Here is a 27,158-nt window from a genome sequence, read left to right as displayed (position 1 = left end):
GCCCAGAAACCGGGAGAACGGAGGCGCGGACGAGCCCCTTTGGTTCCACGGGTTTTCCGCCCTGGGGTCCTAACTGCGCCCCACTTCAAGTCTGGCCTCTTCACAGAAGTGGTTGCACGCCTCGGGGTAAAAGGGGGAGCGGAGGGAGGAGGGAAGAGCAGGGAGCCCCGAGGGAAGGGCGGGGGAGCCTGGGCCGGAAGGCGTCCCAAGCTGGGCTGGGAGCCGGCGCTCTCTTTCGACGCCACCCGCTGCCCCCGCCCCCGAGCCGGCCGGGACGGAACAGCGTCTCCGCCCCCAGCGCACCGCGCACCTCACCTTGAACGCCGCTCCACCCACTCCCATCCTATTGGGCTTCCCGGGCCGAGACGACGCGGCGATTGGCCGGGGTGGTACACGAAGGCTCCGCCCATCTCTCCGCCCCCGTCCCCGTCCGCCGGTACTTTGGACGGCGGCGTGGCGCCCCTCCTCCCCTCCCGGTCCCCGCCCCCTGGAGCAAATGCTGCCGAGCTGCGGCCGCGGGGCAGATGCACGCGCTCGGGCCCTTCTAGCAGGCGCGAGCAGTCGCTGGGCGCGCGAAAGCGAAAGAAGGAAGAGGAAGGGAGGGCGAGGGCGGGGTGTTGAGGAGGGGCAGGAGGAGGAAGAGGAGGAGGTTGGAGCGCGCTCGCGCTTGGCCCCGCGCCCGCGCGGAGGGAGGGGGAGAGGGGCGCGCGCGCGCACGTTCGCGTTCTCGCTCGCTCCATCCATCCATCCTCCGGTCGCGGCACGCGCGCGCGCTCCGGGCTCGCGCCGCACCCCCCGCCCGGGAGAGGCGGGCTGGAGTGGGGGGCGGGGGGAGGGGCGCGCGGACGGCGCGCGGACTGCGCGCGGGCGGGGTGAGGTGAGGAGGAGGAGGCGGCGACGGGACGAGAAGGGAGGGGAAGGGGCCATGGCCGCCCGGTGAGGCGGCGAGGCGGGGGGGTGGCCCGACCCCCCGGCCCCGGGCCCTGGGCCCCGGGGAGAGGCGAGGACGGACCGACGGACATGGGGCTCCGGAGCAGCCGCCGCCGCCGCCGCCGCCGGAGGACGCGGCCCTAAGAGGCCGCCGGGCCCCGGCGCGGCCCCCCGGGCGGGGTGAGTACGGGACGGAGACGGGGACGGGGGAGGGGCCTGCGGGGGGCGGGGGGCGGGGCCCGAGGCGGGGCTTGGGCCCCCTCCCCCCAGGTCTGGGTCAGCGCCCCTTCCCCTCCCCCCGGACCGACGCGGAAACGCCCGGCTTCCCCCAGCTTCCCGGCCCGGCCAGGGCCCCCTGCTCTCCCCCGTCTGGGTCCCCCTTGGGCGGGGCAGGGCCGGCCGGGGAGGGGGCGCGGGGCCTTTGTTAGGGAGCCAGGCCCCAGCCCCCGGGACAATAGAGACACCCTCCCGGACTCCTCTCCCCGGCCGGCCGGGGCTGTTGGCGGGCGAGGAAGGAGAGGGGCCGGGACGCGTCCCACTCTGCCCACTCTCTGGGGGTCGGTCTGTCCCGGACCGGCGCCGGCCTCCGGCGGCTCGGCTCTCCTCCCCCCAGTCGGTATGATGCAGCAGCAGTGCCGCAGGGACGGGGGAAGAGCCGAGGCCCGGCCTCCTACCCTTCCCAGTGCCCCTGGCTCATTTGTCAGTCCCCACCCCACTCTAGGCCGGCAGCTCCTTAAACTCGTACCCACCGTTCAGAGGGGCCCTGGACTGTGGGTGCTGTTTCTGAATCCTTTGGTGGGGGTTCCTGGACTTTGGGGCTCTTGGAGAGACTTCCGGGCTGGTCCTGAGGGAGGGAGGGTGGTTATCTAAAGGAAGAACAGGTAAGGGAAGTGCCCACTCCTGGCATGCCATCCCACCGGGCTGTGTCCCCTTCTTGCTCATGGTGGCTAGAAATGTCCCTTAGCTCTAGGCTTCTGTGGGCTCTACTCCCCTCGTGGAGTGGCAGGCTTATTTCAAAGGAAGGCAGACTAGGGTGAAGGTTGTAGGGTCCTAGGGCCATTCCTACTTCTGGTAGCAGTACCCCCCCAAGTGGACATCCTGGCTGAAAGCAGAGGTGACTCTGAGGAGAGCCTTTAGGGAAGGGGGGGGTGTATTTAGGAGTCTGTGCAGTTCTTTGCCACACCCTGTGGGTTTGCTTTGAGGCCTTAGAGTTCCTTCTCCTCCCCCTGCTGCATTGCACCATGGGTATCAAAGAGGGGTTTGAGTTTTAGGGACCTGGGGTGAGCTGCTGCCTCCTATAGACCCAGACTCTGATTGGCAGTAGAGTCCAGGGCCTGAGCTCAGGCCTGGGAAAGACTAGGCCACCTTTAGGTTTCAGGCCCTGAAGGACCGTCCAGACTTAGTGAGCCTGAGCCTTGGGGAGGGAAATACCCTGATGCCAGGATATCTGGGCAGCGAGGTGGGGAGGGGAGGGGGCAGTCTTTAGAGGTGCCTTGGACTCACACCAACACCCCCCCACAATATGTGCAGCCGAGTTGCCGCCCGCTGTGCTATGAGCAGTCAGAGCGCCGTCTCCACAAGAGTTTACAAATGAAAATGGAGGAAATGTCTTTGTCTGGCCTGGATAACAGCAAACTAGAGGTGAGGGCTCCCCCACGTGTGCCTCCAGTTCTTTCTCTTGATGTCTCTACGTCGCTATATCTGGCATCCACACCAAGGAGGAATTTGGGTAATCAGCCTTGTTCCTTAAAGGGAATAGCCAGCTGAAAAGGCCCATGGATCCGGGAAGAAGAAAGAACACAAAGTCAAGATGGGGAAAATGGCAAAGAAAGCATGATTTTTTGGCTGGGGCCAGTTGGCAGGAGATTTAGTTGGTGAGAATTGCTATCAGTCCAGGGGGCTGTGACTCTTGTGACCATGGATGTTCTCCCCTGGGGCCCAGGCCATCGCTCAGGAGATATACGCGGACCTGGTCGAGGATTCTTGTTTGGGATTCTGCTTTGAGGTACACCGGGCTGTCAAGTGTGGCTACTTCTTCCTGGACGACACGGACCCTGATAGCATGAAGGATTTTGGTGAGCCTCAGGGAGAAGGAGAGCAGTCTAACCCTGCCCTGGGCGTGCTTCGAGTTTCCTTCTCCGGAAACCACTAGATATAGATCCTGGAGCTCCTGTGAGCCTGGGCAGGGGGGTTGAAGAAGCCTTGGGAACAAGAGAGGAGGGTCCCCTGCCTGCCCTGATCGCCACGCCTCTCCTGTCCCCAGAGATCGTGGACCAGCCGGGGTTGGACATCTTTGGACAGGTTTTCAACCAGTGGAAGAGCAAGGAGTGTGTTTGCCCCAATTGCAGCCGCAGCATTGCCGCCTCCCGCTTTGCTCCTCATCTGGAGAAGTGCCTGGGAATGGGTCGGAACAGCAGTCGAATCGCCAACCGCCGGTGAGGGCCTTCCCCCTGCTGAAACCAGAGCTGCTCATCTTCTGCAGCCTGTGCCATGGTGTAGTCCCCTAGGGGCATGTATAGGGCACAGAGGGTTGTACTTGTTCCCAGATGCTCCATATACCTTGAAGTTGGGGATGGAGAGGGTGGCAGCTTTGATCCTTTTTCTTTCCTACTCTTGGCAGGATTGCCAACAGCAACAATATGAACAAGTCTGAGAGTGACCAAGAGGATAACGATGACATCAATGACAACGATTGGTCCTATGGCTCAGAGAAGAAAGGTGTTTGGGGATCTTGGGGAAACTGGAGGATGTTGGGATGAGGTGGGCAAGCAGGAATAGGGCATACAGTGGTCACAAGCTGTTGCCTTGAACAATGGGGGGAAAGTATAGTTGTGTACTTTTCTTTAGATGTCCTTACTCCTTACTTTGGGAACTTAAAGTAATCCTGGCCTTTATCCTTTTGTTCCCCACAGCCAAGAAGAGAAAATCAGACAAGGTGAGAGCCGGGCAAGCATGGGGGAAATTTGGGCAAAGGACAGATACCCTCCCTTTTGGGGAGGGAGTCCTCGGGTGTCTTGACTCAAGTCTGAGGTCATTGGGGGCCTCTCTGGGTTTTGGGATGAGGGTGTGTGTGGTGGGCAGGGGGGCAGCAGAGGCCTTGGGGGAGTGGGGAAGGGAATATGGGTCTAGACAGGCCTCTTACTGGGGAAGAAGAGCAGGAATTTGAGGATGTTTCTTTGTCAAATCTTTTTTCCTTCCTTGGGTTCTCGGCTCCCCCTTATCGTTACCCTTTCCCCAAAGCTATGGTATCTCCCATTCCAGAACCCCAATTCCCCTCGAAGATCCAAGTCTTTAAAACACAAAAATGGTAAGTGGGGCTGGAACAATGGGAGTGCTTCTAGCTGTGTCTTCTGGGACTTATTGCGTGGGGGGTGGGGGGCAGAGGGGTGGAGGGTGGGGGCCTGGCGGGGGTAGGGGTGTTGAGGGAGGGCCTGTGATCCTTCTGTCACCCCCCACTTCCTCTCTGGTTATTTTCAGGGTTCTCTGTCTGTACCTCTGCATCAAACACCCTTCCCCTTCTTTTTTCTTCTTCAGGGGAACTTAGCAATTCGGATCCTTTTAAGGTGAGTATAGGTTGCCCCTGTTACATTCCCTCTGTTGTGAGTTTGTTGGGATTTGGACAAGTGGGAATCAGAACGCTGACAGCCAGAAGCACTAGATGAGCTATTTGGGTCTTGTTGTTTATGTTCTTTCTGGGTCCCACCCCCTCACCACGTGCAGGTGGGATGAAAGGAATCACTTGGAAAACTGTTGGGTCGTCCTAAAGCCCCTCACTTTAGAAAGGCACGGGAGGGATTGATTCTCCACCACCCCTTGCGTCTGCCCTTCTCTAACCTGTACCTCTGGTTCTCCCACAGTATAACAACTCAACTGGGATCAGCTATGAGACCCTGGGGCCAGAGGAGCTGCGTAGCCTGCTCACCACGGTGAGGGACCAGGGAAGGGGAGGCCCCTGGGAGTGGCCTGAAGCCACAGGCAGTGGTCAAGGCTCTGGAGGACGCTGGTGACATAGCAGTTAGGGTCATATAGTTTTCTCTCCAGAATTAGGTTTCCTGGCCCATGGTAGCCTGGGACCAACTGCTCTGGACACCTTCAGGCCATTTCTGCTTGCTCAGTCTAGCGTTTGTACAGAAGGGAACATCTAGTATTTAGAGTAGGTTCCCCTCCATCCATCCTTTCAGCTTATATTCCTCTTCCAGCAATGTGGGGTGATTTCTGAACACACCAAGAAGATGTGCACAAGGTGAGCACAGAACCTAGAAAGGGGGCCAGGGGGCTCTCCTGCACACTCACCCTGGGCACGGTCAGTAGTACCCCCGAACTTGAGCAGTGGGGCTCCTGCTGTTCCCCTCCCTCCTCTAGTGGCCAGGCCTTAGGCCACAGTATGGGAGTCTTCCATTCATCCCTTCCCTGTCTTTGCCCATCCCTCCTGCCCACCTCGACTGAGGGGAAGGCCTTTACCTGAGTTTGGCAGATATTTCCCTGCCTTGTCAGGATCTAACAATTCTTTCCCCACCAGGTCCCTGCGCTGCCCCCAGCACACAGATGAGCAGAGGCGAACCGTGCGGATTTATTTCCTCGGGCCCTCAGCGTGAGTGACCCTACGGGATGGGTGGTGGGTTGTGGCAGGTTAGGGTGATGATTGGTATCCCTAAAGGCCTTTGGCTCCTCCCCTTCCAGCGTCCTTCCGGAGGTTGAGAGCTCCCTGGATAATGACAGCTTTGACATGACTGACAGCCAGGCCCTGATCAGCCGGCTTCAGTGGGACGGCTCTTCCGATCTCTCACCCTCTGATTCAGGCTCCTCCAAGACGAGTGAAAATCAGGGATGGGGTCTAGGTACGTGACACTGTTGGGCCCCCGGGCACAGGGCACCACCTCTCCTGCCACAACCCTGCTCTCATCCTTCCTGCGTCTTGCCTCTGCAGGTACCAACAGCTCCGAGTCACGGAAAACCAAGAAAAAGAAATCCCATCTGAGCCTGGTAGGGACTGCTTCCGGCCTGGGCTCCAACAAGAAGAAGAAGCCAAAGCCACCGGCACCCCCAACGCCCAGCATCTATGATGACATCAACTGACTTGGGTGCAAGGGATAGCCTTTGGCTGAGCAGAGCCCTCTCTCACGACCCCCACCCAGGTGGCATAACCTGGCAAATGGACGGCTGCTGGGGGTTTGGGCTTGGGAAGCTTGGTGGGCCAGGCAGGCAGAGGATCCAATTATGCACCCCTGGGGGGTGTCAGGGTCCTCTGCAATGGAGCACGACCCCTCGGCGTGCAGGACTCAGACCTGGACATATTATGCCTTGGACATAAGTTTGGTGGGGAGGCGGTTTTCCTATTTATTCTGTGAGTTACTGGATGTCCAGCTAGGCCAGGGGCCTGACCTGGGCACTGTGCCAGGGCACTGCCTGCCCCCCACCCCAGGAACTGGACTAAGCCCTGCCGAGGGGCATTGTGGCTACCCCGGGAGGCTGTGGGTCGGAAGCTGAGCCTGGAGGGGGCCTCCTCCGGCTGCCCTCAGCAATGTGAATGGGTCCGGTGCTTGGAGCCGAGGGGCAGGGCTGGGCATGTCCTGTCTGTGTGCAGAATCCTATCAAATGCCCCAAGTCCCAGGGGTAGGCAGGCACAGCGTGCTGTCTGCTGAGGTAGGCGTCCAGAACTGCCGCCACCTTCCCTGCCCCTCACAGGGGCAGCCCTTTCCCCTCAGTCCCCATGGGCCTCCTTGGCAGCAGGAGCTGTCCTTTTGTTGTTGGGTGCCAGGAAAGGGCCTCCAGCTTCTACAGCTTCAAGGAATGGGAAAGGGGAGGGTAGGAAGAGGGAGCTATGTATCAAAATGACTCCCCCCTACCTTTCCTCCCTGACCCAGGGCTGGTGAGGAGTGGGGCCCCAAGGTGAGAGGGAACGGTGCTGCTTTATTTGAAATGTTTTCTTACCTCATTCCCTGCCCCAGGAAGGGGCCCAGCCTCACCCTCCTGGGGTGGCCCCATGTTCCTCCTGCCCACCCTGCCCCACTGCCCTACTGGGGCGGCCCAAGTTCCCAGCTGCTGCTTGCCACCCCTTTCACCTCGACCAGCTTCGGTTCCTCTCAATGCTCCTGCCTCCAAAGCCTGCCCTGTTTCCCCTTCCTTAGCCGCTTTTAAGTTATTTATTCTGTACTTGTGGTTTGGGGCTCTGAGGAAAATCCTAATCTTGTGCCTCTTCCCCTTTGCTAGGAGTGGGGTGGGAAGAGAAGGTGGTCTCTGCTCTTGAGTTGTCAGTGGAGGGGGGGTGTCATTGCCCCTCTATGGGACTGTCATGCCAGTGTGCCCATCTGCCTAGTCTGTATCCTGGAGAGATGTACCGTCCCCCCTCTGTGCAGGCACCATCACTCCCAGGAGCAGAGCTGGAGGAGGGCAGTTGGGGCTGGGAGCAGAGCTGACTGACACGGGTGGAGTCGACCCTGAGCCAAATTCTCTGGCCCTTGCTGGACACGTCCCCTGCCCTCCTCAGAGGAGGAGCCATCCCACTTTTGGGTAGCTAGTACCCAGGACTGGTTGGACTGATTTGGGTTAGGGACCCTAGAGGGCTAAGGGAACAACAGAGATTAGGGCCCTGTCTGGAACCCCACTCTCCCCGTGGGGTTGTTCTCATTGTGGCTGATGCCTGGTTACAAATTGGTTTTTAACCCACAAATTGTGATTATTTTTTAAAAAGCCAAACAAATTTTGGCAGGAGTTGGAATAAATCCTGGGGCTTGGGCTCCTCTTGGGGCTTGGGCTCCTCTGTTCTTGGCCCTCCATAGCCTTCTCCCTCCAAGGGGAAGCCAGAGGGGAAGGAGGATCTCAGCAAGCCTCCAGCCTGCTTCCAAAGGGAGTCCTGGGAGTAGGTTGAAGGTGAAGGGAGGAAGGCTGTGGGCCACTCTCCCTTCTGAGAGGCAGCTGCAGCTCAGGCCCTAATACACCCTTTCCCCTCTGGCCTCTCCCTTTCCCCCTTCTGGTTGGAGGAGGGAGAAGTGGGAAGTAGTCTGGGAACTGGTTTGTCCACATAAACTTCCCCATTGTTCCTTGGCCCGCCCTCAGGGCAGAGCCCCCTGCCCAGGCTGGGTAAGAGATGGGCTTGGTCCAGCAGGGACCCTGAGGGAACAAACCCCTTTCCTTCTGGGGAGAGAGAGTGCCCCTCTACCATGTAGTTGAACAGGGGCTAGGAGCTCCCTACTCCCCTCCCTCTAACAGCAGGCTGTGTGGGTTTCAATTCCCATCCTTTCCACCCCGGCTAGGTGTCGTCCACCCTGTATCCTATCATGTGTCTGAGTGTGTGTGGGGGGGTTCTGTACTAATTTCCATGGCCGGTGGCTTTTCCTTCCATGCATCACTCCCCCCCGCATGCCCAGGGGCCACCCGCCTGGCATTACCGCATGCTGGGGTCATTGGGGGAGGGGGGTGGGGCTCACGCTGTCCTGTGGTCTTGAGATTTTTATTTTTGCATATGTAATCCATCCTGTACAGGTAGCTAACTTTGTAAACGCTGTGTATTCCCTCTGCCCCCATGGCTGCTGGTGTAAATAAACTGCATCTCCCGTTGGTAGCCCAGCCTACCCACCCTCATTGCCATGTTGCTGGGGGCAGAGCAAAGCCATTCTCTTACTGTCACAGAAGGAGGCTCCACAGCCACAAAATGGAACTTTATTCAGTCACAGACACTGACCCTCCAACCAGAGCCCCAAAGGCAAAAGCCTAGGGCCCAGTGATCCATACTCAGAGCTCGTCCTTGGAGCTGGGCAGGGTAGGACACTGGCCAAGGGCCAGTGCTGTCTTTCACTTACAGCCGTAGGCCTGGGGTAGTAGCAGCTGTGGCCTGGCCGCTCCCAATGCTGGGGGCTTGGCTTTCTGCCCCAATCCCCTTCCTGACTGAGCTCTATAAAGGACTATTTAAAAAAAATAATGCAAGCAAAGTGCATTGAAAGAAGGGAGAACACTGGAAAATATCTAGAATATGGAGAACACCCTATTCCTGCTACAGGGGTAGAGGGAGAAGGTGGGGGTGCCTATAGGGAAAGCTGGTACAATCTTCATTCCTGCCTGTGTGATTTCAGTCTCAAAAGATTGATATTTGGCTGAGGAAATGAAGGATATTCCAGGTTCCCTATGGAGGTGTGCTGGGGCCATGCTGAGCTGCCCTGGCAGGCAGCCCTGGGTGCTACGGGGCAGGCATGCAGGAAAAGGGGAAGAGCTAGGGCCACAGTTGGGAGGAAATCCTCAGAGCCCAGGCTCCCCACTGAGTTTGGCCATCAGCTCTGAACTCCTTCAGGACCCTAATAGTGAAGGAAGATGACATCCTCATTTCTACCTGAGTTGTGCTTGCACAGAGGGGATGTCTGTACCCCCATGGAGAATGGGAGGCTCCATACCTGTCTCCTGTATCCTATGGAAGAGATACCCACCACATCCTTTCCACCCTCCCTCCCAGGCCCTTGGGCCCAGCTCTGGCCAGGAAAGGGGAGTAGGCCATAAAGGAGGAAGACCATGCCTTTCATTTTCTCCCTCTGTCCTTATCGTCCATACATCCCAAATACTAGAAAGCTGAAGAAGACGGTGACCCCCACCAGGGAGACAGTAGCAGGTGCTGTGAAGAACTGGCGGTAATTGATTCGGAAGTACCAGACCACACCCAACAGCACCACAAACACGGGCACCATGAGGCTGCCCACATTGATGCCGAGGCTGGGTGGCTCAGTGGCTGAGGGGGCCAGAGAGGCTGAGGGCCCTGGAACAGCTGACCCTGGGGGTGAGCGGTGGCAATGAATCACACAGTTGTCAGTAATGTTCAGAGAACGCAGTGTGCGGGCTGGGTCCTGCAGCAGGCGGCCCTGGTAGATCAGTTTCATCTGGCTCTCTTGTCCAGGGAAGTATTTGCTGTAAGGATGAAAGAGATGGAAGACAGAGGGTGAGGAAAAAGAAGACAAACAGGCCTGAACCGACAAAGCAGGGCAGCAGGAAAAAACTAAAGGGTGGCCTAAGAAAGTATCCCACCCACCTTTAGTAGAGGCTGCACCTTACACTTCCCTGCTGTTCCCACATCTGTACCAGAATCCTCAGAGGCGCCCGAGGGCTGGGGGCATGCGGTACAAGCAGCCTCCCATTTTCCAGCTCACTCACCTCTTCAGGGTACCCACAGTATCCTCTGGCCTGGCCACAGCCAGCTCCTCGGTGTCATTCAGGAATTTGAGCCGCACGTTGATGAGGCCAGGGCTGGGAGGGAGGCAGGTGCTATCCTCAGATCTCAGGGGTGCCTCTGGACTGCCACTGTCTGCACCCACTTGTCTTTTGGGCAGGCCTTGGATGTCAAGGAGATGCTCAAGGCTGGGCTCAACACCACCCCCAGCTCCAGGTTCCCCTGTGGAGTCGCCCCCACCTTCTCCAGCCTCTTCAGCCTTCTCATCGTTACCCTCTGATGGATGGGGGAGTTCAGTTGGCTCTGGGGTGCCTTGGCCCGCCACCAGGTGGTCCACATGCCCCAAGTGGAGGACAGACGTGTCGCCTGCTGACACAATAGTGCCCAGGAGCTGGTTGCTACCGCTGTCTGCTACGTAGGTAGAGAGCCAAGCTAGGACCAAGGCTAGAATCAGCACCACCACACCTGCCACCACCATCACCTCATTACCCACACCCTCAATGAGGGTGACATCAGAGAGCTCCATGGCCTGGCTGCTGACTGGGTCCACGCTGCAGGAACAAAGGGGATAGCATCAGCAGAGCCTGAGGGCTGCAACCAGGTTTCTAGTCTGTTTAGGTTCTAACTGACCCAGGCCTGAAAGAAAATGGAATTCAGTGTCCCGTAGAAGGGAGGACAAACCTTCCTAACTTTGGACCCCCAGCCTAAAGCTAAAGACTTACCCTTTGCCTCAAGCGTGAAACCCTAGCTTTCAGGTTCCACACTCTTTCCTCTCTTATACTCCAATCCCCCAACAATCAAGAATCATCAAGAAAACCTCACAGCCTTGCTGCTGTTGCTGCTGATCACTGCTTTTTTGGTAGATGGGGAAAAATTTTGCTTCTTTGAGCCCTGAGTTTCTCTAGGATTTCTATCGTTTGGTCAAGCAGATATGCCCCCTGAGCAGCCTCCAAAGTGGCTTCAGAGAGACCAAAAGCCTGGAATATTTTCTTTTGGGGCCCCTATAGAGGCACTGTGCAGCCACCCTGGCCAGATTGTCTCATTTGAGCCTATTTCATTCCTGGTCACAGATCCAGGCCCAGATGTCAAGAGCCAAAGAAAATTAACCCATCGACAAAAGCAGAGTCAGATCGCATCAAAGGGACAACTCTGTAAGGGCCAACAGCAGCAGACATTATGTCTGCCTCCTCGGAAACCCTTCTGGCAAGCCCTGGAGAGCCATGTGGGGCAGACACCAGAAACAGCACCCTCCTGGGTCACCATGGGCTCATGACTGCAAAAACCATTCCCCATGTGGAAGTGATTTGGAAAAGATTCCACACCATCTCTCATAATCCATATCTGAGTTTCTTTTCATTTACTATGAAGTTCTCCCTCTGCAGTTTCTTTGAGAGGCAGGAAGGATCTGTGTTTGCTCCTTGGAGTACCTACTCTTCCCCTTGGAGAATCTGCTGCTCACACCTGTCCCTGGGCAAATCCAGTCTGGTGATTATCATTATCACACTATTCTCACAGCACCTATAAAACTTCATTATACTTATCTACCTGTCCATCTCTCTATTAGACTCCTGGCAGACAAGGATCACATGTATTTCTCTTTGTACCGCAGTCCCCAGCATAATCCCATGTACTGGCTCAAAGAATATTTGTGGAACATATCAACATCCGAATAGTTTCCACAGCCTTATTTAATAAACCGTCTCTGGAGTCAAAAACAACAACAACTAATCATCATCTCAGTATTGCTTCTTACTAGCTATGTAACCCCAGACATTTTCACAGCTTCAGCTTTCTCATCAATAAAATGGGGTTAAAAATCGTACCTACCTCATGAGGTTGTTTTGAAGATGACGTGAAATCATCGAAGCGAAATACTTAGCACAGTGCCTGGCACATTACAATTATTCAATAAACAAATGGTAGCAATTATTTCTCTCTCCCACAACTAACCACTGATGGTATGATGGTTAATGTCATCAACAGTGATTTACAGAAAAGGAAACCGTGGCAAAGAAAGACGAAAACGACTGCCAGAGACACAGGGAACGCTCGTGGGAAGGGGCAGAGCAGGACCCCAGGTCTCCCGCCTCAAAGGCCTTCGCTCTCTCCTCAGCCTGTGAGCTCCCCTAACCACGGTGAGGAGGGGTCCCCGACCCTGTTTTTTCTGAGGCGAAGGTTCCGCGTTTGGACGCTCCTATTCCCGTGGCGTTGGAGTGGGGTCCATGAGCCCACCCAAACCGAAGAGCTGCGCGTCCCGGCCGCCGTGCCTAAGCCCAGCTCTCCCAGCCCGTGAGGGGTAGGGTCAGGTAAGGGGGTCACAAACCATCCACACCCCTCAAACTTCGGGGCGGGGCTGGGGAACTGGGGGCGGGGCTTTGGGACGCAGGGAGTCATGGGAAATTAAAGGTGGATTGTACCAATACCGTGCCTGGATGGGGAAGGAAGTCCTCACCTGGAAAGGCCAGACTAAATGTTTTGACTTCGCCAGGACGGCTCCTGGTCTCGTCTTTCCGTAGGGGCCGGGGGAGGGGCTGGAAATTCCCAATTCTATCCAGAGTCCTGTCTCTTCCGGCTTTTCCCGGAAGCTGTTAGAACCAGGGACAGGAAGTCCCGCCTCCGCGCCCTGCACTGATGACGCAAAGCTACGAAAGACGGCTTGACGTAAACGTATTCTTTAAATAAAAGGGACAGGTTTCTCAGCGGAAGGAGAGGCGGAGTCATTGTTGGCGGGACCCTGGGCCTCCTGGAGCGGGGCCACGCCAGGTGGGCGGGGCCTTAGGCAGCCTGGGTTGAGAGGAGGGGCCAAGACGGAAATCGGGGATGTGCTTGGTAAGGGGCGTGGCTTCGTGTCTGTAGAGGGATGCCCTGGTTGGCGCTGCGGGGCAGAGTCCCAGCGAGGTTTCCCTCTTTCCAGCCTTGTTCTTCTGGCCTTGCTCTCTTCCTCCCTGGCACATTGGATTCATTACTCCTTTGTAACGCGCGCCGAGCTTCAGGTGAGCAGGATTAGTGAGGACTGGTCTTTCTGACCTCCCAGAACTCAGCTCTGGGCTAGTCGGAAAGACAGGTGAGAAGACAAGTTAGTCTTCCCTACAGGATTTGAAGAGTGCGGCCCCTGGTCCTGTGGGACCTTGATAAATACGACGGGAAAGCATTTCAGAGAAGACACACATTCAGCGCAGGCTTAGGGCACAAGAAAAGCAGGAACCAAAAAAAGCAGGGAAAAAAGTTCAACTTACAAGAACTTATCCATTTTGCAATTTAAAAAATTTCTAAAAAACGTGCTGGGTGTTGGTTTTGGGTTTTGGTGAACTATTGGTTAAAGTATACATAATGCGGACGGGGCAAACATAAGCGAAGTGGTTTGTACCAACCGAACGCTCAGGTGGAACCAACACTTAGATCAAGAAATAGGCCGGGCATGGTGGCTCACGCCTATAATCCTAGCACTCTGTGAGGCCGAGGCGGGTGGATCGCTCAAGGTCAGGAGTTCCAGACCAGCCTGAGCAAGAGCGAGACCCTGTCTCTACTAAAAAATAGAAAGAAATTATCTGGACAACTAAAAATATATATATAAAATTAGCCAGGCATGGTGGCGCATGCCTGTAGTCCCAGCTACTCAGGAGGCTGAGGCAGGAGGATCACTTGAGCCCAGGAGTTTGAGGTTGCTGTGAGCTAGGCTGACGCCACGGCCCTCTAGCCAGGGCAACAGAGCGAGACTCTGTCTCAAAAAAAAAAAAAAAGAAAGAAATAGAAAATTTCCCCAGAACCCCCACTTCATGTCTTCTACCCACTAACCTCCAAAGAGTAGCCACTATTCTCATGTCTGTCACTATAGTTTTTCCTGTTTTCATACTTTGTATAAATGGAATCAAACAGTGTGTCCCTTTCAGTCTAGCTTCTTTTTTTAATGGTCTTTTTATTGTGGTAAAATATAGATAACAAAATTTAGCATTTTAACTATTTCTAAGTGTATAACTCAGTGACATTCACAACGTTGTGTACCCATCACCACTATACATTTCCTGTACCCATTAAGCAGTAACTCCCCGTTCTCCCCCCTATTCTTTCTGTCTCTATGAATTTGCCTGTTCTAGGTACTTCATATAAGTGAAATCATAGTATTTGTCCTTTCATATCTGGCTTATTTCACTTGGCATGTTTTCAAGGTTCATGTTATAGCATGTATCAGAATCATTGCTTTTTAAGGCTGAATAATATTCAATTGTATGTATACGTCGTATTTTCTTTATCCATCTATCTAATGGACATTAGGGTATTTCCGCCTTTTGGCAATTGTGAATAATACTGCTATGAACATTGATATACAGGTATCTATTGGAGTCTCTCCTTTCAGTTCTTTTTTCTGGCTTCTTTTGATCAACAGTACATTTGTGAGAGGAAAGGTACTGTTTTAATTTCTGTGTACATGTACATTTTGGGCTTTAAGGTTTGGTGTTTTTATTTTGAAGAACACAGAAGGGGGCAGGACATCATAGTCCAGTTAAGCAGAATTTTGAAGAATAAGTAGAGATTTACCAAGTTTCAGAGAGAACAGTAGGTTCAAGGACTCTCAGTATATATTTGAGGGAATAAACAACCCACTCAATTGAACCACTGCTAATATTTTTATATAATAATAGCCACTATGTTTATTGAGAGAACTTACTAGATGCCATGTATTATGCTAAGGACGTCACACACATTATCTTATGGAACCCTATGAAGTAGCTCCTACTGTAGGTTTGGGAACTGAGGCTCAGAATAAATAATTGTCCAAATTATACAGTTAGTGGTGGAGCTAAAGTCATCTCTCTCTCTCTCTCTATATATATATATATATGTATGTATTAATAAGATCTTATTGTCCATAGTATTTGGTCCTCTATTATTTTCACTTAACTATGTACTATGAAGCTTTTCCCATTTTTTATTTTTATTTATTTATTTATTTTCAGTAGAGACTGTCAAAAATTGCCAATGCCAACTATATTTCAAGTCGTCATGGCGGGGTATTGGGGAAAGTTTTCAATTAGCAATAATCGCGCCTCAGATAAACCTCATTGACTACTATACTGCCATCGTGCAAAGCTTATTTTGTATTTATTTAAAAAAATTTTTTTTCTATTTTAGTAGAGATGGGGTCTCGCTCTTGCTCAGGCTGGTCTTGAACTCCTGAGCTCAAGCTATCCTCCCGCCTCTAAATTTTTAAATTTTAGAGACAGGGTCTTGCTCTGTCACCCAGGCTGGAGTGCAGTGGTGCGATCATAACTCACTGCAGCCTCCAACTCCTGGGCTCAAGTGATCCTTTTGCCTCAGCCTCCCAAGTAGCTAAGACTAAAGGCACGAGCCACCAGGCCTGACTGATTTTTACATTTCTTTTAGAGATGGAGTCTTGCTATGTTGCCCAGGCTGGTCTTGATCTCCTGGGCTCAAGCAATCCTGCCGCATTGGACTCCCAAAGTGCTAGGATTACAGGCGTGAGCACCGTGCCCGGCCTATAACATACTTTTAAACAGCTTCCTAACAGCATTACCTTCTGTGTTGTGCCATCATTTTTTAAATTAATCTTATTTGGATGGACATTTAGATTGTTTTTAGCATTTTGTTTTTAAACAGTGTTTTGATAAACATCTTTGTACATCTTTGATGACAGATCTTTGTACACATCCATGATTCTTTCCCTGTGATAACTTCCTAAAACTGGAATTGCTGGGTCAAAGGGTGTTTACATTGTTAATGGTTTTGATACAAGGTGCCCCATTGTCCTCTGGAGAGGTTGTACCTATCTGCATTCCCATCAGCTGTATGAGTGGCACCTATAGTGTTCCTTTTCCATAAAACATAGAGTAGAGGCTAGAGGGGAACAGGGAATAGATGGGGGAGTGTTTTTTGGTTTTTTTTTTTTGGTTTTTGATACAGAGTCTTGCTCTGTTGCCCAGGCTAGAGTGTGGTGGCATCATCATAGCTCACTGCAACCTCAAACTTCTGGGCTCAAGCAATCCTCCCACCTGAGCCTCCCAAAGTGCTGGGATTACAGGTGTGAGCCACTATGGCTAGCCAACAGCTTTTTAATTTAAACAAAACTTTTTGAGAGACAGTGGGTGAGTGGGTAAGAAAAAAAAAGAAAAAAGGAAAAGAAAAGAATAAATAAAAATTTTTTTAAGGACAGGGTCTCACTATGTTGCCAAGGCTGGAGTGTAATGGCTATTTGCAAACACAATCATAGCTCACTAGAGCCCCAAACTCCTGGGCCCAAGCGATCCTCCTGCCTCAGCCTCCTGAGTAGCTGGGACCACAGGCGTGTACCACTGTGCCTGGCCCTTGAGCTGTTCTAACTGTTGCTGAGTGCAGAAAACTTGGAAGCCACAGAAGAGCAAAAAGGGAGAAATAAACATGGAGTGATGGGGACCTCAGGCATATTTAAACCTAACAACATCCACACTTTCATTCTATGCACAAATCATTTGTTTGCATTCATAAAAACCAGCTTGCCTTAGAAAGCTTCTTCCTAGAGCTGTAGCCTATATTGTGGTACCTTTGACAAGGAGGCCAGAGGAAGAAGTGAGGGGGTGGGGACACTTGGTGGCTGCTCCTCCTGTCACAGGCCCTCACAGACCACAGGTAGTGACCACTGTTTAAGACACCATGAATCACTTGGGGGTCGGGGGAGCACACCTGGGGAAGCCCAAGGCTTCATGCATTTTCCTCCCTCAACAATCTTTACTGAAAAGCTCGTTCAAAGAACACAGTTAATTAAATAAGTACAGCACCCAGGAAGGCACTGCAGAGAGACTATTTGCACTGAGTCTGGAGGGTCAATCAACCAAGACCAGGTCAAAGAACGTAGAAGAGTATGCCAAGCAGTGGGGAAGAGGCATGCAGACACCTGAAAGCAAAGAAGAGCAGGTCATATCCAGCGCCTGGCTATTAGTTTACCAGGCTGGATTATAGGAACCTCAGAAGGTAGAGGGGAGGTGAGGAGGCCAGAGAGCTTGGCAGAGGCCAGGCTCTAGAGGCTTTGTTTTTATTGAGTTTTGATTTTAGCCTGAAGGTAGAGAGAATCCAATGAGGGGAATGATCAGAGTGGTGACTCTCAAGGATCATTCCAGCATCCATTCAGGGCATGCGTTTCAAGACCTTCCCATAAGTGACAAGGGCCGGTCAGGCAAGGCAGTGCAGGCAGAGTCTGTCACTGTTTAGGAGGCTGAACAGGGATATGGGTGGCAGGGAAGGGAGGTGACAAGGATCACCTGTTCCTGGCTTGGGGCCTGGGTGGATAGAGGCGCCATCCATTTAAGCACAGGAGGAGGTGGGCAAAGGCTGAGTCCGGGAACAGGCTGAGCCTGCAGACCTTCCCACCAGAGAAAGAGAAAGGGTCTGAAGCTCAGGTCCGGCGGGAGGTCAGCAAGTGGCTCAAGAAGCCAATGGAGGCATGAGCTGGACCAGGAAGGCATGCAGAGTGCGGAGAAGAGGGCCAGGGACTAGTTCTCTAGGATTGGGGGCAGGGTCCAATGGAGGGGGCAGGATGAGCTGTGGGAGCAGCGTGGCATGGGGCTCACTGAAGCTGTCCCTCCACACGCAGCAACAGGTAGTCCCTGAGGAGCGGGGGCAGCGGGAGCCGGGCAGCAGCCTGCCGGCAGCGACTCCCCAGCTGAGCACGCACAGCCACACGGGCCAGGTGCTGTAGCCGCCTGGGCTGGTTCACCATGCGCAGGGCCGAGCTGTAGAAGGCGTTGTGCTCCTAGGTCAGGAGGGAAAGACAGTCAGGTGGCCGAATACCCTTGACTATGCCCTACTATCTGCGGGCAGCCCAGTGTTGGGGGCCCTGGGATTTTACAACATGCACCCACCTGGGTGTCTAGGGCATCTTGAAGGACTCAGATAGAGTCAGAGAGGCCCCGCAGTGGTCATGGGAGCTGGGGCTACACTTCAGGGAAGGGTCTCAGCCATGTCTGCACCCACTCCCACCCCAGAGGTGCCTGATAAGGGGTGTATGAAATTAGAAGTCAGCCTGTGCTGCCAGGGGAAGGGGGTACCTTGGAACCCAGGGGTTCCACTCGGCCCATACTCTTCCACCCAGGGCCTGCCTCCATGAAGCTGGTCCTGGAGGAACAGGCCTGTGGCTCATCCTTCTTCTCTGTCTCCCCTGAGGTGGACATACCTGCCACAGCTCTGGAAGCACCGTCTCCACCCAGCCATCACAGGATGGGACACAAGGATAGGCATTAAGCAGGACTTCCAGGGCCCGGGGAAAGTTGGCACAGTGTTTCAGCATCTAAGAATCAAAAGAGGGTCTCGGGCACTACACCTCCTCCAACCAAGGGCAGACCCAAGTCCAGCCTGACTGAAATCCCCACTCACACCTTAATTTGTTTTTATTTTTATTTTTGTAGAGACATGTTGCTATGTTGCTCAGGCTGGTGTCAAACTCCTGATCTCAAGCAATCCTACCCTTAGTCCTCCCAAAGTGCTGGGACCCACGGCCCCCAGCCTCACAACCTAATTTGGGGAAGCTAAGGCCTATCTCCTCTTCCTTTCTATGCCTCAGTTTACCCCACCCTCAAGTGTGCTCCAACCTCTTGGCCCCAGTTTCCTTGGTGCTCTTTCCTCCCTTGGACACCCTCCCCTATAACCCTCTCCCCCAGCCCCAAGACAGGGACAGATCTCTGGCCACTGAGTAAGCTTTCAGTCTCTTGGACCCCTCTCTCCCCCAAAGGTGGGGCAATTCCAGCCGCAGCCCCCCACCCTCACCCCGCACCATGGGCGCCTCGGTCTCAGGCCCTCCCTGCGCACCTCAGGGCGCGCAGGCTGGGCCCCGTAGTCCAGCAGCGCCGCGAAGAGGACCTCGGGCTCCCAGTTGGGGCCGTCCTGCACGGACTGCAGCGCGCAGTCCATGGGTGTGTGGCCCGCCCCGTTGGGGACTCCAGCGCAGGCCCCGTGGCGCAGCAGCAGCTCGGCCAGGCCCCCGCAGCCGTTGGCACAGGCGTTGTGCAACGGCGTGTGGCGCTTGCGCCCGGCCGCCCGGGCATCAGCCCCGGCCTCCAGGAGCAGACGCGCCGCGGCCTCGTGCTGCCTGGCTCTGCCTGGACCCTCGGCCCCCGCGCACGCCGCGTTCAGCGCCGTCTCGCCCTGGTTGGTGCGCAGGCCCACGTTGGCGCCATGCTCCAGGTAGAGAGCCACGTGCCGCTCCAGGCCGCGCGCTGCCGCCACGTGCAGGGGCGTCACCTCGCTCTCGCAGGCCGCCAGGTTCACCGTTGCTCCCGCCTCCAGCAGCAACTTGGCACACCTGGGGACAGGGCACAAGGCCCCGGGGCAAATCCTGAGGGCCAAAGGCCTGGTCCGGGATCCCACCACCTGTTGTCACCACCCCTGCTTCCTTCCCCCCCCCTCCATGTCCACCCTCGTGTCCCCCATAAGAATCACAGAAAGCCCCATGACAGACAGCAGAGCTGGAAGGCCCAGGAAAACCACCAGGAGCATCCAGGATTTTGAGATGAAAAACTTCAGCCCAGAAAGGATTCATGCAGTCAAGGTCACACAGCAAAGTAGTGGCTGCACCAGAATTAGTACTCACTGCCTCAGACAGTCCCTCCCAGAGCCTGCCCTGACTCCCCACTGGAATGGGACCCCAAGGCCTGGTTCTGAATCATCTGTCAATGGCCTCCTAACATTTTGATAGCACAAAATTTTGAAAACCCACTCCTATGTACACTACAAAGCATAGGAAATGTATGCACCAAAAAGAAAAATAAATAGAAGTCTACTATTTTCTTCCTGGCCTCAAACTTGAAGACCGCTCTTCTAGACCAAGCCACAATCATTGAGGCAAAAGCAGGCACTCATGGACCTCCCTACTCCACCTTCCCCTAGAGAAAACAAACAAAAGCAAAGGAACAAATTCCCACCCCCCCCCCCCCCCAGATTTGAGAGTGCATGTTTCACAGTCTCCTAGTGCCCGGGAAAATTATAGGCCAGAACACTGTTGTGGCAAATATGCATCATTACCTACTGCAGGGTAAATCAAACACGTAACGAACTAAATTAATAATGATGAGATTAAACTAACAGTAATTTATAATTAAAAAAGCCACAATGGCAGCCACTGGAAACTCAGGAGCAGATCCGTCGACCCTGATAAAACACTGATAACCAGGTGTCCTGTCCCAAAATGGCCAGAATTCCCACCCAGTCCTCCAGCATGTGCTTTGCTCAGTGGCCAAGAATTTAGTAGCAGCCAGTCTTCCATAAACTACTAAATTTATTTCCTCAGTAAATTCTAATCATGGGCTAATTTTTGTTTCCAAATGCTCGATTTAAGTAACGCTTAGCTGACACAGTAGGGTTCTAGTAAGTGACCATTCTAACCTTACTTGAAAGGATGAAGTCTGTTGGAAGGCGCAGCACATGCCCATAAGAACCCAAGAAGGGGCTGGCAAATTTGGATCATTTCTGGGTCCAGCACTGATGTACCTCTGGCAGGGAGCAGTCCCCAGCATGTGAGCTATGGAGAGTCTTCCAGGAGCCCTTGAATCCTTACCTGCCAACCCTGTGTGTTGACCTGATTGTAAAAGTGCCAATACCATCATGCAGGGGGTGCAAGAAACTGTTGACCTTAAAAAAGGTGGGAGAAGGAGGTATGGGGGGCCTTACACTGAGGCTGGGAAACATAAAGCTAGATTTTTCTTGCTTTGTTTTTGTAGAGACAGAGTCTGGCCATGTTGTCCAGGCTGGCCTCAAACTGCTGAGCTCAAGTGATCCTCCTGCCTCAGCCTCCTGAGTAGCTGGCACCATAGGCATGAGCCACCATGCCTGGCTTGGGGCTAGCTCTTTCTTGATGCCCACCTGGAAACAACTAGGAATTTGGCTACAGAGGATTCACAGGGAATTGGAGACTGCAGTGGGAAAGTTGGAACAGGGTTTTCCCAAAAAGCAACAGAGCTTCTGCCTCCTGGGCTTAGCAGATGTGACATTGGACAAGTCACTAAACCTTTCGGAGCCTCATTTTTCTCTTCCCTGTCTCCAGGCTGCTGTGAAGATGTGTATGTGAGGTGCTTTGGAACTACAAAGCTGCTATGGATGTCAAGTTCTCCCTGCTGGCCCTGGAAGTTGGAGACACACATACACATTCACTCCTCCCCAAGCCATCCCAGTACCCGGGCACCTACTGCAAGGACTCAGGGGTCGTGCAAAGGTGCAAGGGGGTCGTGCCCTCCTCAGACAGCACATTAGCCTTGGCGCCGAAGGTCAGCAGCAGCTGCACACAGTCAGGCTGGGCCTGGGCACAGGCCTCATGCAAGGCAGCCCGGCCCCCCACCCGGGCGTCCAGCTCAGCCCCCTGCCGGATCAAGTGTCGGGCACAGTCTGTGTAGCCTCGGGCCGCAGCGATGGTGAGGGGCGCCGTCTGCTTGGTCTTGGGGGTCAGCACCCAGAACCCTGAGGAGAACGGGCAGTGTCAGGGGTGGTGTGCGAGACCGGCAGGCAGGGCGGGGAGTGGGGTGCTAGTTCCGGCTGACAGCTGACGCTGGCCTTCCCACTGCCAGCTCTGCTGAGCACAAACACTGTGCCAGGCTGTACCCGTGGGAAGGGCCTCACTCAAGTCCTGAATTGGGAGTATAAGTTGGAACAGCCTTTTAGAACAGTTTGTCAATTTGTAACAAAACATAGTATGTGTCATAGAAAAAAAATTAACTGCTCTATAAAGCCACAAGGGCCAACTAAGGAGAGTGAATCCCATAAAGGAAACCTGGGGTCTTTGAGCTGCTAATGGAGTCAGTGGCTGTTTTTGTTCTCCTCTGGCCTTGGGTGTGGTGGTGGTGGTGGGTCATGGACAGGTGGGCCTGGGGCTGAGTTAGGGAGTGGCCACAGAGCAGAACTGAGTTCTGGGATTCTCCTAGGGCAGGGAGGGTTGGCTGGAAGTAGGAGGAAGGGTTGAGGCAGGGAAATAGGAGGTGGGGGTGGGGAAAGAGAGAGTGAGGGGAGGGGTTGATCCAGATTGGAATGGTAGCAACGGTGAGGGACTTGGATGCCTAATATGGAACTATAAATTGTTCCATATTAAGTCTCTGGTTTTGCTAAATCTTGGGTAAAACTTGTTTTGTTTTTCATAAGAATTGAAATTAAGGCCGAGTTCCATCTTGAGGATGATGGACAAGCTGTAGGGCAAGACCAGGATGCCCTGGTGGGGTCACAGTCACACAGGGATTTGGAGCCTGTGGTGACTGTGAGAGGATCAGCTCTCCCAGGGACCCGAGCCCCAGGTCCATGGGTGAGTGTGATCTCCTGTCCGTCTTCAGACTGTGAGTATATCCTAAGGAAGTCATCTGGCAACTACATGAAGACGTTTGTCATACTGCTATTTAAAATAGTTAAAAAGAAAAAAAGGAACGCAGTCTACCCAGTCTATTAATATTTGGGGGCTAGTTATTTAAATCGTGGCACATACCCCACAGTACAATTTATGCACCTATTTAAAATATTTTATAGACATGGTTATTGGCATGAAAGATGTTACATGAAAAAAGCAGGTTATAAAATTGCATGTAGAATATAATTTCATTCTTTGAAAGAAGAAATATTCATATACATGGATATATTATATGTGCAGAAAAAGAAAAAAATTATGTTTGAATAGCTCTGTTACTATATAATTAACATAATATATACATAATTATATTTGCCAATTTAAGATATAGAGTATGTTAAAAAGAATATAACTTTTAATTCTGAAAAGACATGCAAGCCACTGACTCTGCCTCATCTCTGTTTAGGAGGGAGCTGGGCTGGGCGGTGGGTCTGCAGGGAGGGAATGGGGCCTGGGTGCTCCCTCTCCTGCCTCTTGGTGCTCCTTACCCTGTTCAGCCGACCAGGCCAGCTGGTTGCTTACAGTCTCCACAATCATGTTGGCAGCCTCTTCATCTTGGAACAGGGCTTGGACCTGCTGCAGGTCGCCGGAGAACAGGGCATTGTGGACAGCTGGGTCTCGGCAGGAGCGGCGCGGCCTAGCGAGTCGGGCCCGGGCACTTAAGGGGCACCTGTGGCTTCGGCTCTGCCGGGCAGCAGCCCGCCGCCGGTCCTCCCATTCCAGCCACTCCCGCTGCAGGCGGAGAGAGCGCAGCGTGGAGGAGGTGAAGGGGAAGGTCTCCCCTGCCATGGGGAGGGGCCCAGGGGTCGGGGCACCTGGGCAGAGCAGGGTTCTCTCAGCCTACCACCATTGCTCTGAGGAGACACCCTACTCCCTCCTCCGTGAGCCAGAGAGAAGAGCAGCTGAGGCTATAAATAGGCCCTGCCCTTCGCTGCTGTGGTAAACAGTTTGCTCAGAGTCATGATCCTGGTGCACAGAAGGTGCTGGGCCAGCCCATGCCCCTGCCCCTGCCAGTGCCCTTTGATTGCTCAAGCAGGCCCTCAGCTGAGGCCACCCTTGGACCCCAGGGCCAGCATCCTCCCTCTTCTCTGGAGTGAGCATCTAGGCTGGCAAGGTTCCAGGTGAGTACAACAGTCACTCATGGAGATGGGCAGGGCAGAAAGGAAGACTTAGGTCTTCCAGCCTCTCTGATGCTGGCCGGAGGACAGGGGCCCCTGTTGGCCCATGTGGAGGGGAGAGGGCTGACCTTAGCACAGGAAATAAGGTGAGGTCAAGACAGTTACTCTGGGAGGCTGAGGCATTTGAGCTCAGGAGTTCGAGACTAGCCTGAGCAAGAGTGAGACCATGTCTCTACTAAAAATAGAAAGAAATTAACTGAACAACTAAAAATATATATAGAAAAAATTAGCCAGGCATGGTGGCGCATGCCTGTAGTCCTAGCTACTTGGGAGGCTGAGGCAGAAGGATCGCTTGAGCCCAGGAGGTTGCAGTTGCTGTGAGCTAGGCTGATGCCACGGCACTCTAGCCGGGGCAACAGAGTGAGACTCTGTCTCAAAAAAAAAAAAAAAAAAAAAAGGCCAGGCGCGGTGGCTCACGCCTGTAATCCTAGCACTCTGGGAGGCCGAGGTGGGTGGATCGCTCGAGGTCAGGGTTCGAGACCAGCCTGAGCAAGAGCGAGACCCTGTCTCTACTAAAAATAGAAAGAAATTATATGGACAGCTAAAACTATATATAGAAAAAATTAGCCGAGCATAGTGGCGCATGCCTGTAATCCTAGCTACTTGGGAGCCTGAGGCAGTAGGATCGCTTGAGCCTAGGAGTTTGAGGTTGCTGTGAGCTAGGCTGATGCCACGGCACTCACTCTAGCCTGGGCAACAGAGTAAGACTCTGTCTCAAAAAAAAGAAAAATGACAGAGTTACTGAGGAGGTGAACAGCTCTTCCCAGCATCTGCAGTAACAGCAGTAACTCTGCACACGTGCACAGAGGTGTGTGGTATTTGAATCACTTTCATATCCATCTTCACTCAGGTGACCATAATTCCCAGCTCACTCAGGTAAAAAATAAACTTGGTTTGGACAATAAATGAAATTATCACAGTTGGCCCGGCAGAGTGGCTCACACCTGTAATCCCAGCACTTTGAGAGGCCAAGGCTGAGGCCAGGAGTTTGAGATCAGCTTGGGCAACATAGCAAGATCCCTCAAGTCTACAAAAACATTTTTAAAACATTAGCCAGGCATGGAGGCTGAGGCAGGAGGACCACTTGAGCCCAGGAGTTTGAGGTTACAGTGAGCTACGATGACACCGCTACAGTCTAGCCCAGGCAATAGAGTGAGAGACCCTGTCTCAAAAAAGAAAAGATCACAAACACCTTTGAGATGGGTGGTCTTATCTGTTTTACAGATGAGGAATTTAAGGCTTAACAAGGTAAAACTATTGGCTCAAGGTCACAGTCTGTGAGGGGCAGTGCCAGGCCCCCACAAAGATGGTGCACTTTGGCTCCAGCTGCTGCAGCCACGTGGGGTGGACAGTTGTGAGAGCCCCCTCTGCACCCCCCACTTTCCAAGCAGGACACCATAGTCTCCAGAAACTACCTTCGATGAGTCTTGATTTTTTTTCCTTTAGCCAACTCCTAAGGGGGCTCACAGGGCCTGAGGAGGGCCAAGGGGTTGACCTGGAAACTCTGGGAACCTGGACCAAAGAGATCTTCAAGCCACAAACCCACTCACTCTCAGGAGAAAGAGGCTGTGCTTCCAGGAGCCTCTAGGGGGAGGAATGAGGCCATGAAACCGCCTGAGCCAGCGTCTGCCAAGCCGGGAAAGGGGCGGGCTGGAGGATGGCTTCCCACGAGGCTTGCTCGGAGGGTTGCGGGCTGTGGGCTGCGGATAGGGCTGGTCTGTCTCCCTCAGCGGTGTGGGCTCCTCCTGGCCCCGCAGCCCCCTGCTCGGTAATCTTTCACCTCTTCCTCTCCCTGGTCCGCTCACACAACCAAGTGCTAGCTCCCTCTCAAGTTCAGGCCCCCTGTGCTTCAAACCTGGATCAACCCAGCCTCGTACTCGGAGTTCCTCCCCTCTGGCCACATCCGCTCTGCTCTGCTGCCAGAATGACCTGTCTAAAATGGTTAATTCCCTTGCAGAAAAACCGCTGACTGCCAACAACAGCCCTCTCCAACTAAGCCTCAATTCCTTGGATTGGCCCCGTATCACTCATATCACATGGCATTCTAATCACAGCTTCTCACTGCAGTTCCCCCGGCTTGGAATTCCCTTGGCTCATTCCTGAAAGTCCACCTCAAAGTCACCTGCTCCGGGGAGATGTCGCTACAGAACCCCTATGGTTCCAGCCACATCCGAATCTGTGGCACCTATCATGCGCGGCTGATGTCGCTCTGCCATGGTGGGTGTGGGCTCTAGAGCAGGCCCCGCACACAGTTGGTCTTGATGTGGTGTTTGCGAGCACTTGGCTCATGGCAGGCTGGCCTCTTATGTGTAGTGCATTGAATGAAGGTCCCTATTCTCTGCCAGAGCAAACACTCGTCCACCCGCCCGCCCAAGTGGGTGGCAGCAGCCTGGGCTTTTTACAGCACTGCCCTTCCCCTGCTGCTCATCCACTCTGCCTGGCCCCAGGTTCTTGGTGGCATTCCAGGGTGGGGGGATCCCAAAGGAGGAATGAGATCACGCACAGTGAGGGCTTGGAGGTGCTCAGAGAAAGACGCCTCTATGAATGCAGCTGTGATTAACCCTGTTGGAACCCACTCGGTGTTTTAATTGCCCCGCCAACGGCCTGGCTGAGCACCCACAGCTGGGTTCCCAGGGTTGGGAGTCTGGCAAGGCTGGGTGTGGCCAAGAGGAGCGGAGGCTGGTGGGAGTCCCCTTCCTCCCTGGGGCACCCAATAGCCATGGCTCAGCCTCTCCCTTGCCTTCTTGCCACACAGGCCTGAAGGCGCTTTGATGACAGCTCAGTCCCCCAAAGATACCATTGTGTTCAATCTCCTCGTCCTTAGCGTTAGCTTCCTGAGGGCAGAGAAAGGAGGATTTTACTTCAACCTGCCCAAGGGCCCACAGGGTGCCCAGAAGCTCTACTGGAGGAAACAGTGCCTAGGCGGTTAGATGCCCTCCAGTAGAGCCTGTGGGGTGATAAAGTACACAAGAAACCAGGACATGAGCAGTGTGGCATCGGTCTGAACTGTGAGCAGTGGGGACCAGGGTTCAGGAAGAGCACTGCAGGCGGGGGGCACGGGTGGTTTAGGTGCAGGAAGACCCTGGTGTAGGGGAGCTCTGGCCCAGACGGAAGCTACAGAGGCAGTGCTGGGGAGTTAGCAGGGAGTGGAGGAGGAGGTAAGGGAGGAGGAAGTGCATGGCAGGCTCAGGTAGGAAGACCAGATGGGGGCTGGGGAATTCGTCCTTCTTGCCCCAGCCTCGAAGCACAAAAGCCTTCTAGAACAGGGTCCCACTGCAATCAGCAGGTAACTGAGCATGGTGTTCTCAAAACACTTGCTCACTTCAGCCTCCAGACTGGGATCCATGGGATCAGCCTCTCTTTGGGAAAGGGGACATTAACACCTCCCCCGAGCAGTGCCAAACCCATGCCTCAGGAAGCCCTGTTTCCCACCTGCTTAGGGGAGGCGGAGGCAGAGGCTGAGGCTGAGGCAGGAGAGGCCAGCAGTCAAACCTGGCTCTTTAATCCGCCTCCTCTCACCTGTGAGTTGGGCAAGTTTTCC

At 54.0% G+C, this 27,158-nt stretch overlaps 3 protein-coding genes, 1 non-coding gene and 1 pseudogene across 10 annotated transcripts; 1 reads left to right on the top strand and 4 right to left on the bottom strand.

Moving 5' to 3' along the window:
* Positions 1-722: 722 nt before the first annotated feature.
* ATXN7L3 (ataxin 7 like 3) lies at positions 723-8,491 on the top strand. 3 transcript variants are annotated; one of them, XM_045526711.1, is made up of 13 exons: positions 723-1,110; positions 2,461-2,571; positions 2,873-3,005; positions 3,194-3,365; positions 3,551-3,648; positions 3,843-3,865; positions 4,192-4,237; positions 4,465-4,493; positions 4,788-4,856; positions 5,130-5,173; positions 5,450-5,521; positions 5,611-5,768; positions 5,858-8,491. In XM_045526711.1, exons 2-13 carry the CDS (start codon positions 2,521-2,523, stop codon positions 6,004-6,006), a joined length of 1,044 nt encoding a protein of 347 aa, XP_045382667.1. In that variant the 5' UTR covers positions 723-1,110; positions 2,461-2,520; the 3' UTR covers positions 6,007-8,491. The 3 variants fall into 3 exon arrangements, with proteins under 3 accessions (XP_045382667.1, XP_045382666.1, XP_045382665.1); XM_045526710.1 differs by having other exon boundaries at positions 4,171-4,237; XM_045526709.1 differs by lacking the exon at positions 723-1,110 and having other exon boundaries at positions 1,294-2,571; positions 4,171-4,237.
* Positions 8,492-8,573: 82 nt separating this feature from the next.
* On the bottom strand, positions 8,574-9,293 carry LOC123621193 (annotated as a pseudogene). Its single transcript, XR_006729017.1, has 3 exons — positions 9,254-9,293; positions 8,925-9,161; positions 8,574-8,892 (listed from the first exon to the last, which is right to left on the bottom strand). The product of XR_006729017.1 is annotated as an uncharacterized LOC123621193 (transcript).
* TMUB2 (transmembrane and ubiquitin like domain containing 2) lies at positions 8,574-12,670 on the bottom strand. 4 transcript variants are annotated; one of them, XM_045526713.1, is made up of 4 exons: positions 12,531-12,670; positions 11,906-11,965; positions 10,063-10,629; positions 8,574-9,819 (listed from the first exon to the last, which is right to left on the bottom strand). In XM_045526713.1, exons 2-4 carry the CDS (start codon positions 11,938-11,940, stop codon positions 9,456-9,458), a joined length of 966 nt encoding a protein of 321 aa, XP_045382669.1. In that variant the 5' UTR covers positions 11,941-11,965; positions 12,531-12,670; the 3' UTR covers positions 8,574-9,455. The 4 variants fall into 4 exon arrangements, with proteins under 4 accessions (XP_045382669.1, XP_045382671.1, XP_045382670.1 ...); XM_045526715.1 differs by lacking the exon at positions 12,531-12,670 and having other exon boundaries at positions 10,063-10,240; positions 10,319-10,629; positions 11,906-12,453; XM_045526714.1 differs by lacking the exon at positions 11,906-11,965 and having other exon boundaries at positions 12,531-12,669.
* A 2,357-nt stretch (positions 12,671-15,027) lies between these two features.
* Positions 15,028-15,168, bottom strand: LOC123621301. The gene has a single exon (XR_006729041.1). It is a non-coding gene; the product is annotated as a U4 spliceosomal RNA (small nuclear RNA).
* A 1,885-nt stretch (positions 15,169-17,053) lies between these two features.
* Positions 17,054-23,337, bottom strand: ASB16 (ankyrin repeat and SOCS box containing 16). Its single transcript, XM_045526708.1, has 5 exons — positions 22,928-23,337; positions 21,244-21,511; positions 18,872-19,364; positions 18,240-18,353; positions 17,054-17,819 (listed from the first exon to the last, which is right to left on the bottom strand). Exons 1-5 carry the CDS (start codon positions 23,226-23,228, stop codon positions 17,634-17,636), a joined length of 1,362 nt encoding a protein of 453 aa, XP_045382664.1. The 5' UTR covers positions 23,229-23,337; the 3' UTR covers positions 17,054-17,633.
* Positions 23,338-27,158: the final 3,821 nt, after the last annotated feature.

Source organism: Lemur catta, chromosome 15 (assembly GCF_020740605.2).
Source record: "Lemur catta isolate mLemCat1 chromosome 15, mLemCat1.pri, whole genome shotgun sequence".
Lineage (NCBI taxonomy): Eukaryota > Metazoa > Chordata > Mammalia > Primates > Lemuridae > Lemur > Lemur catta.
This window is presented reverse-complemented; position numbering and strand designations above follow the sequence as displayed.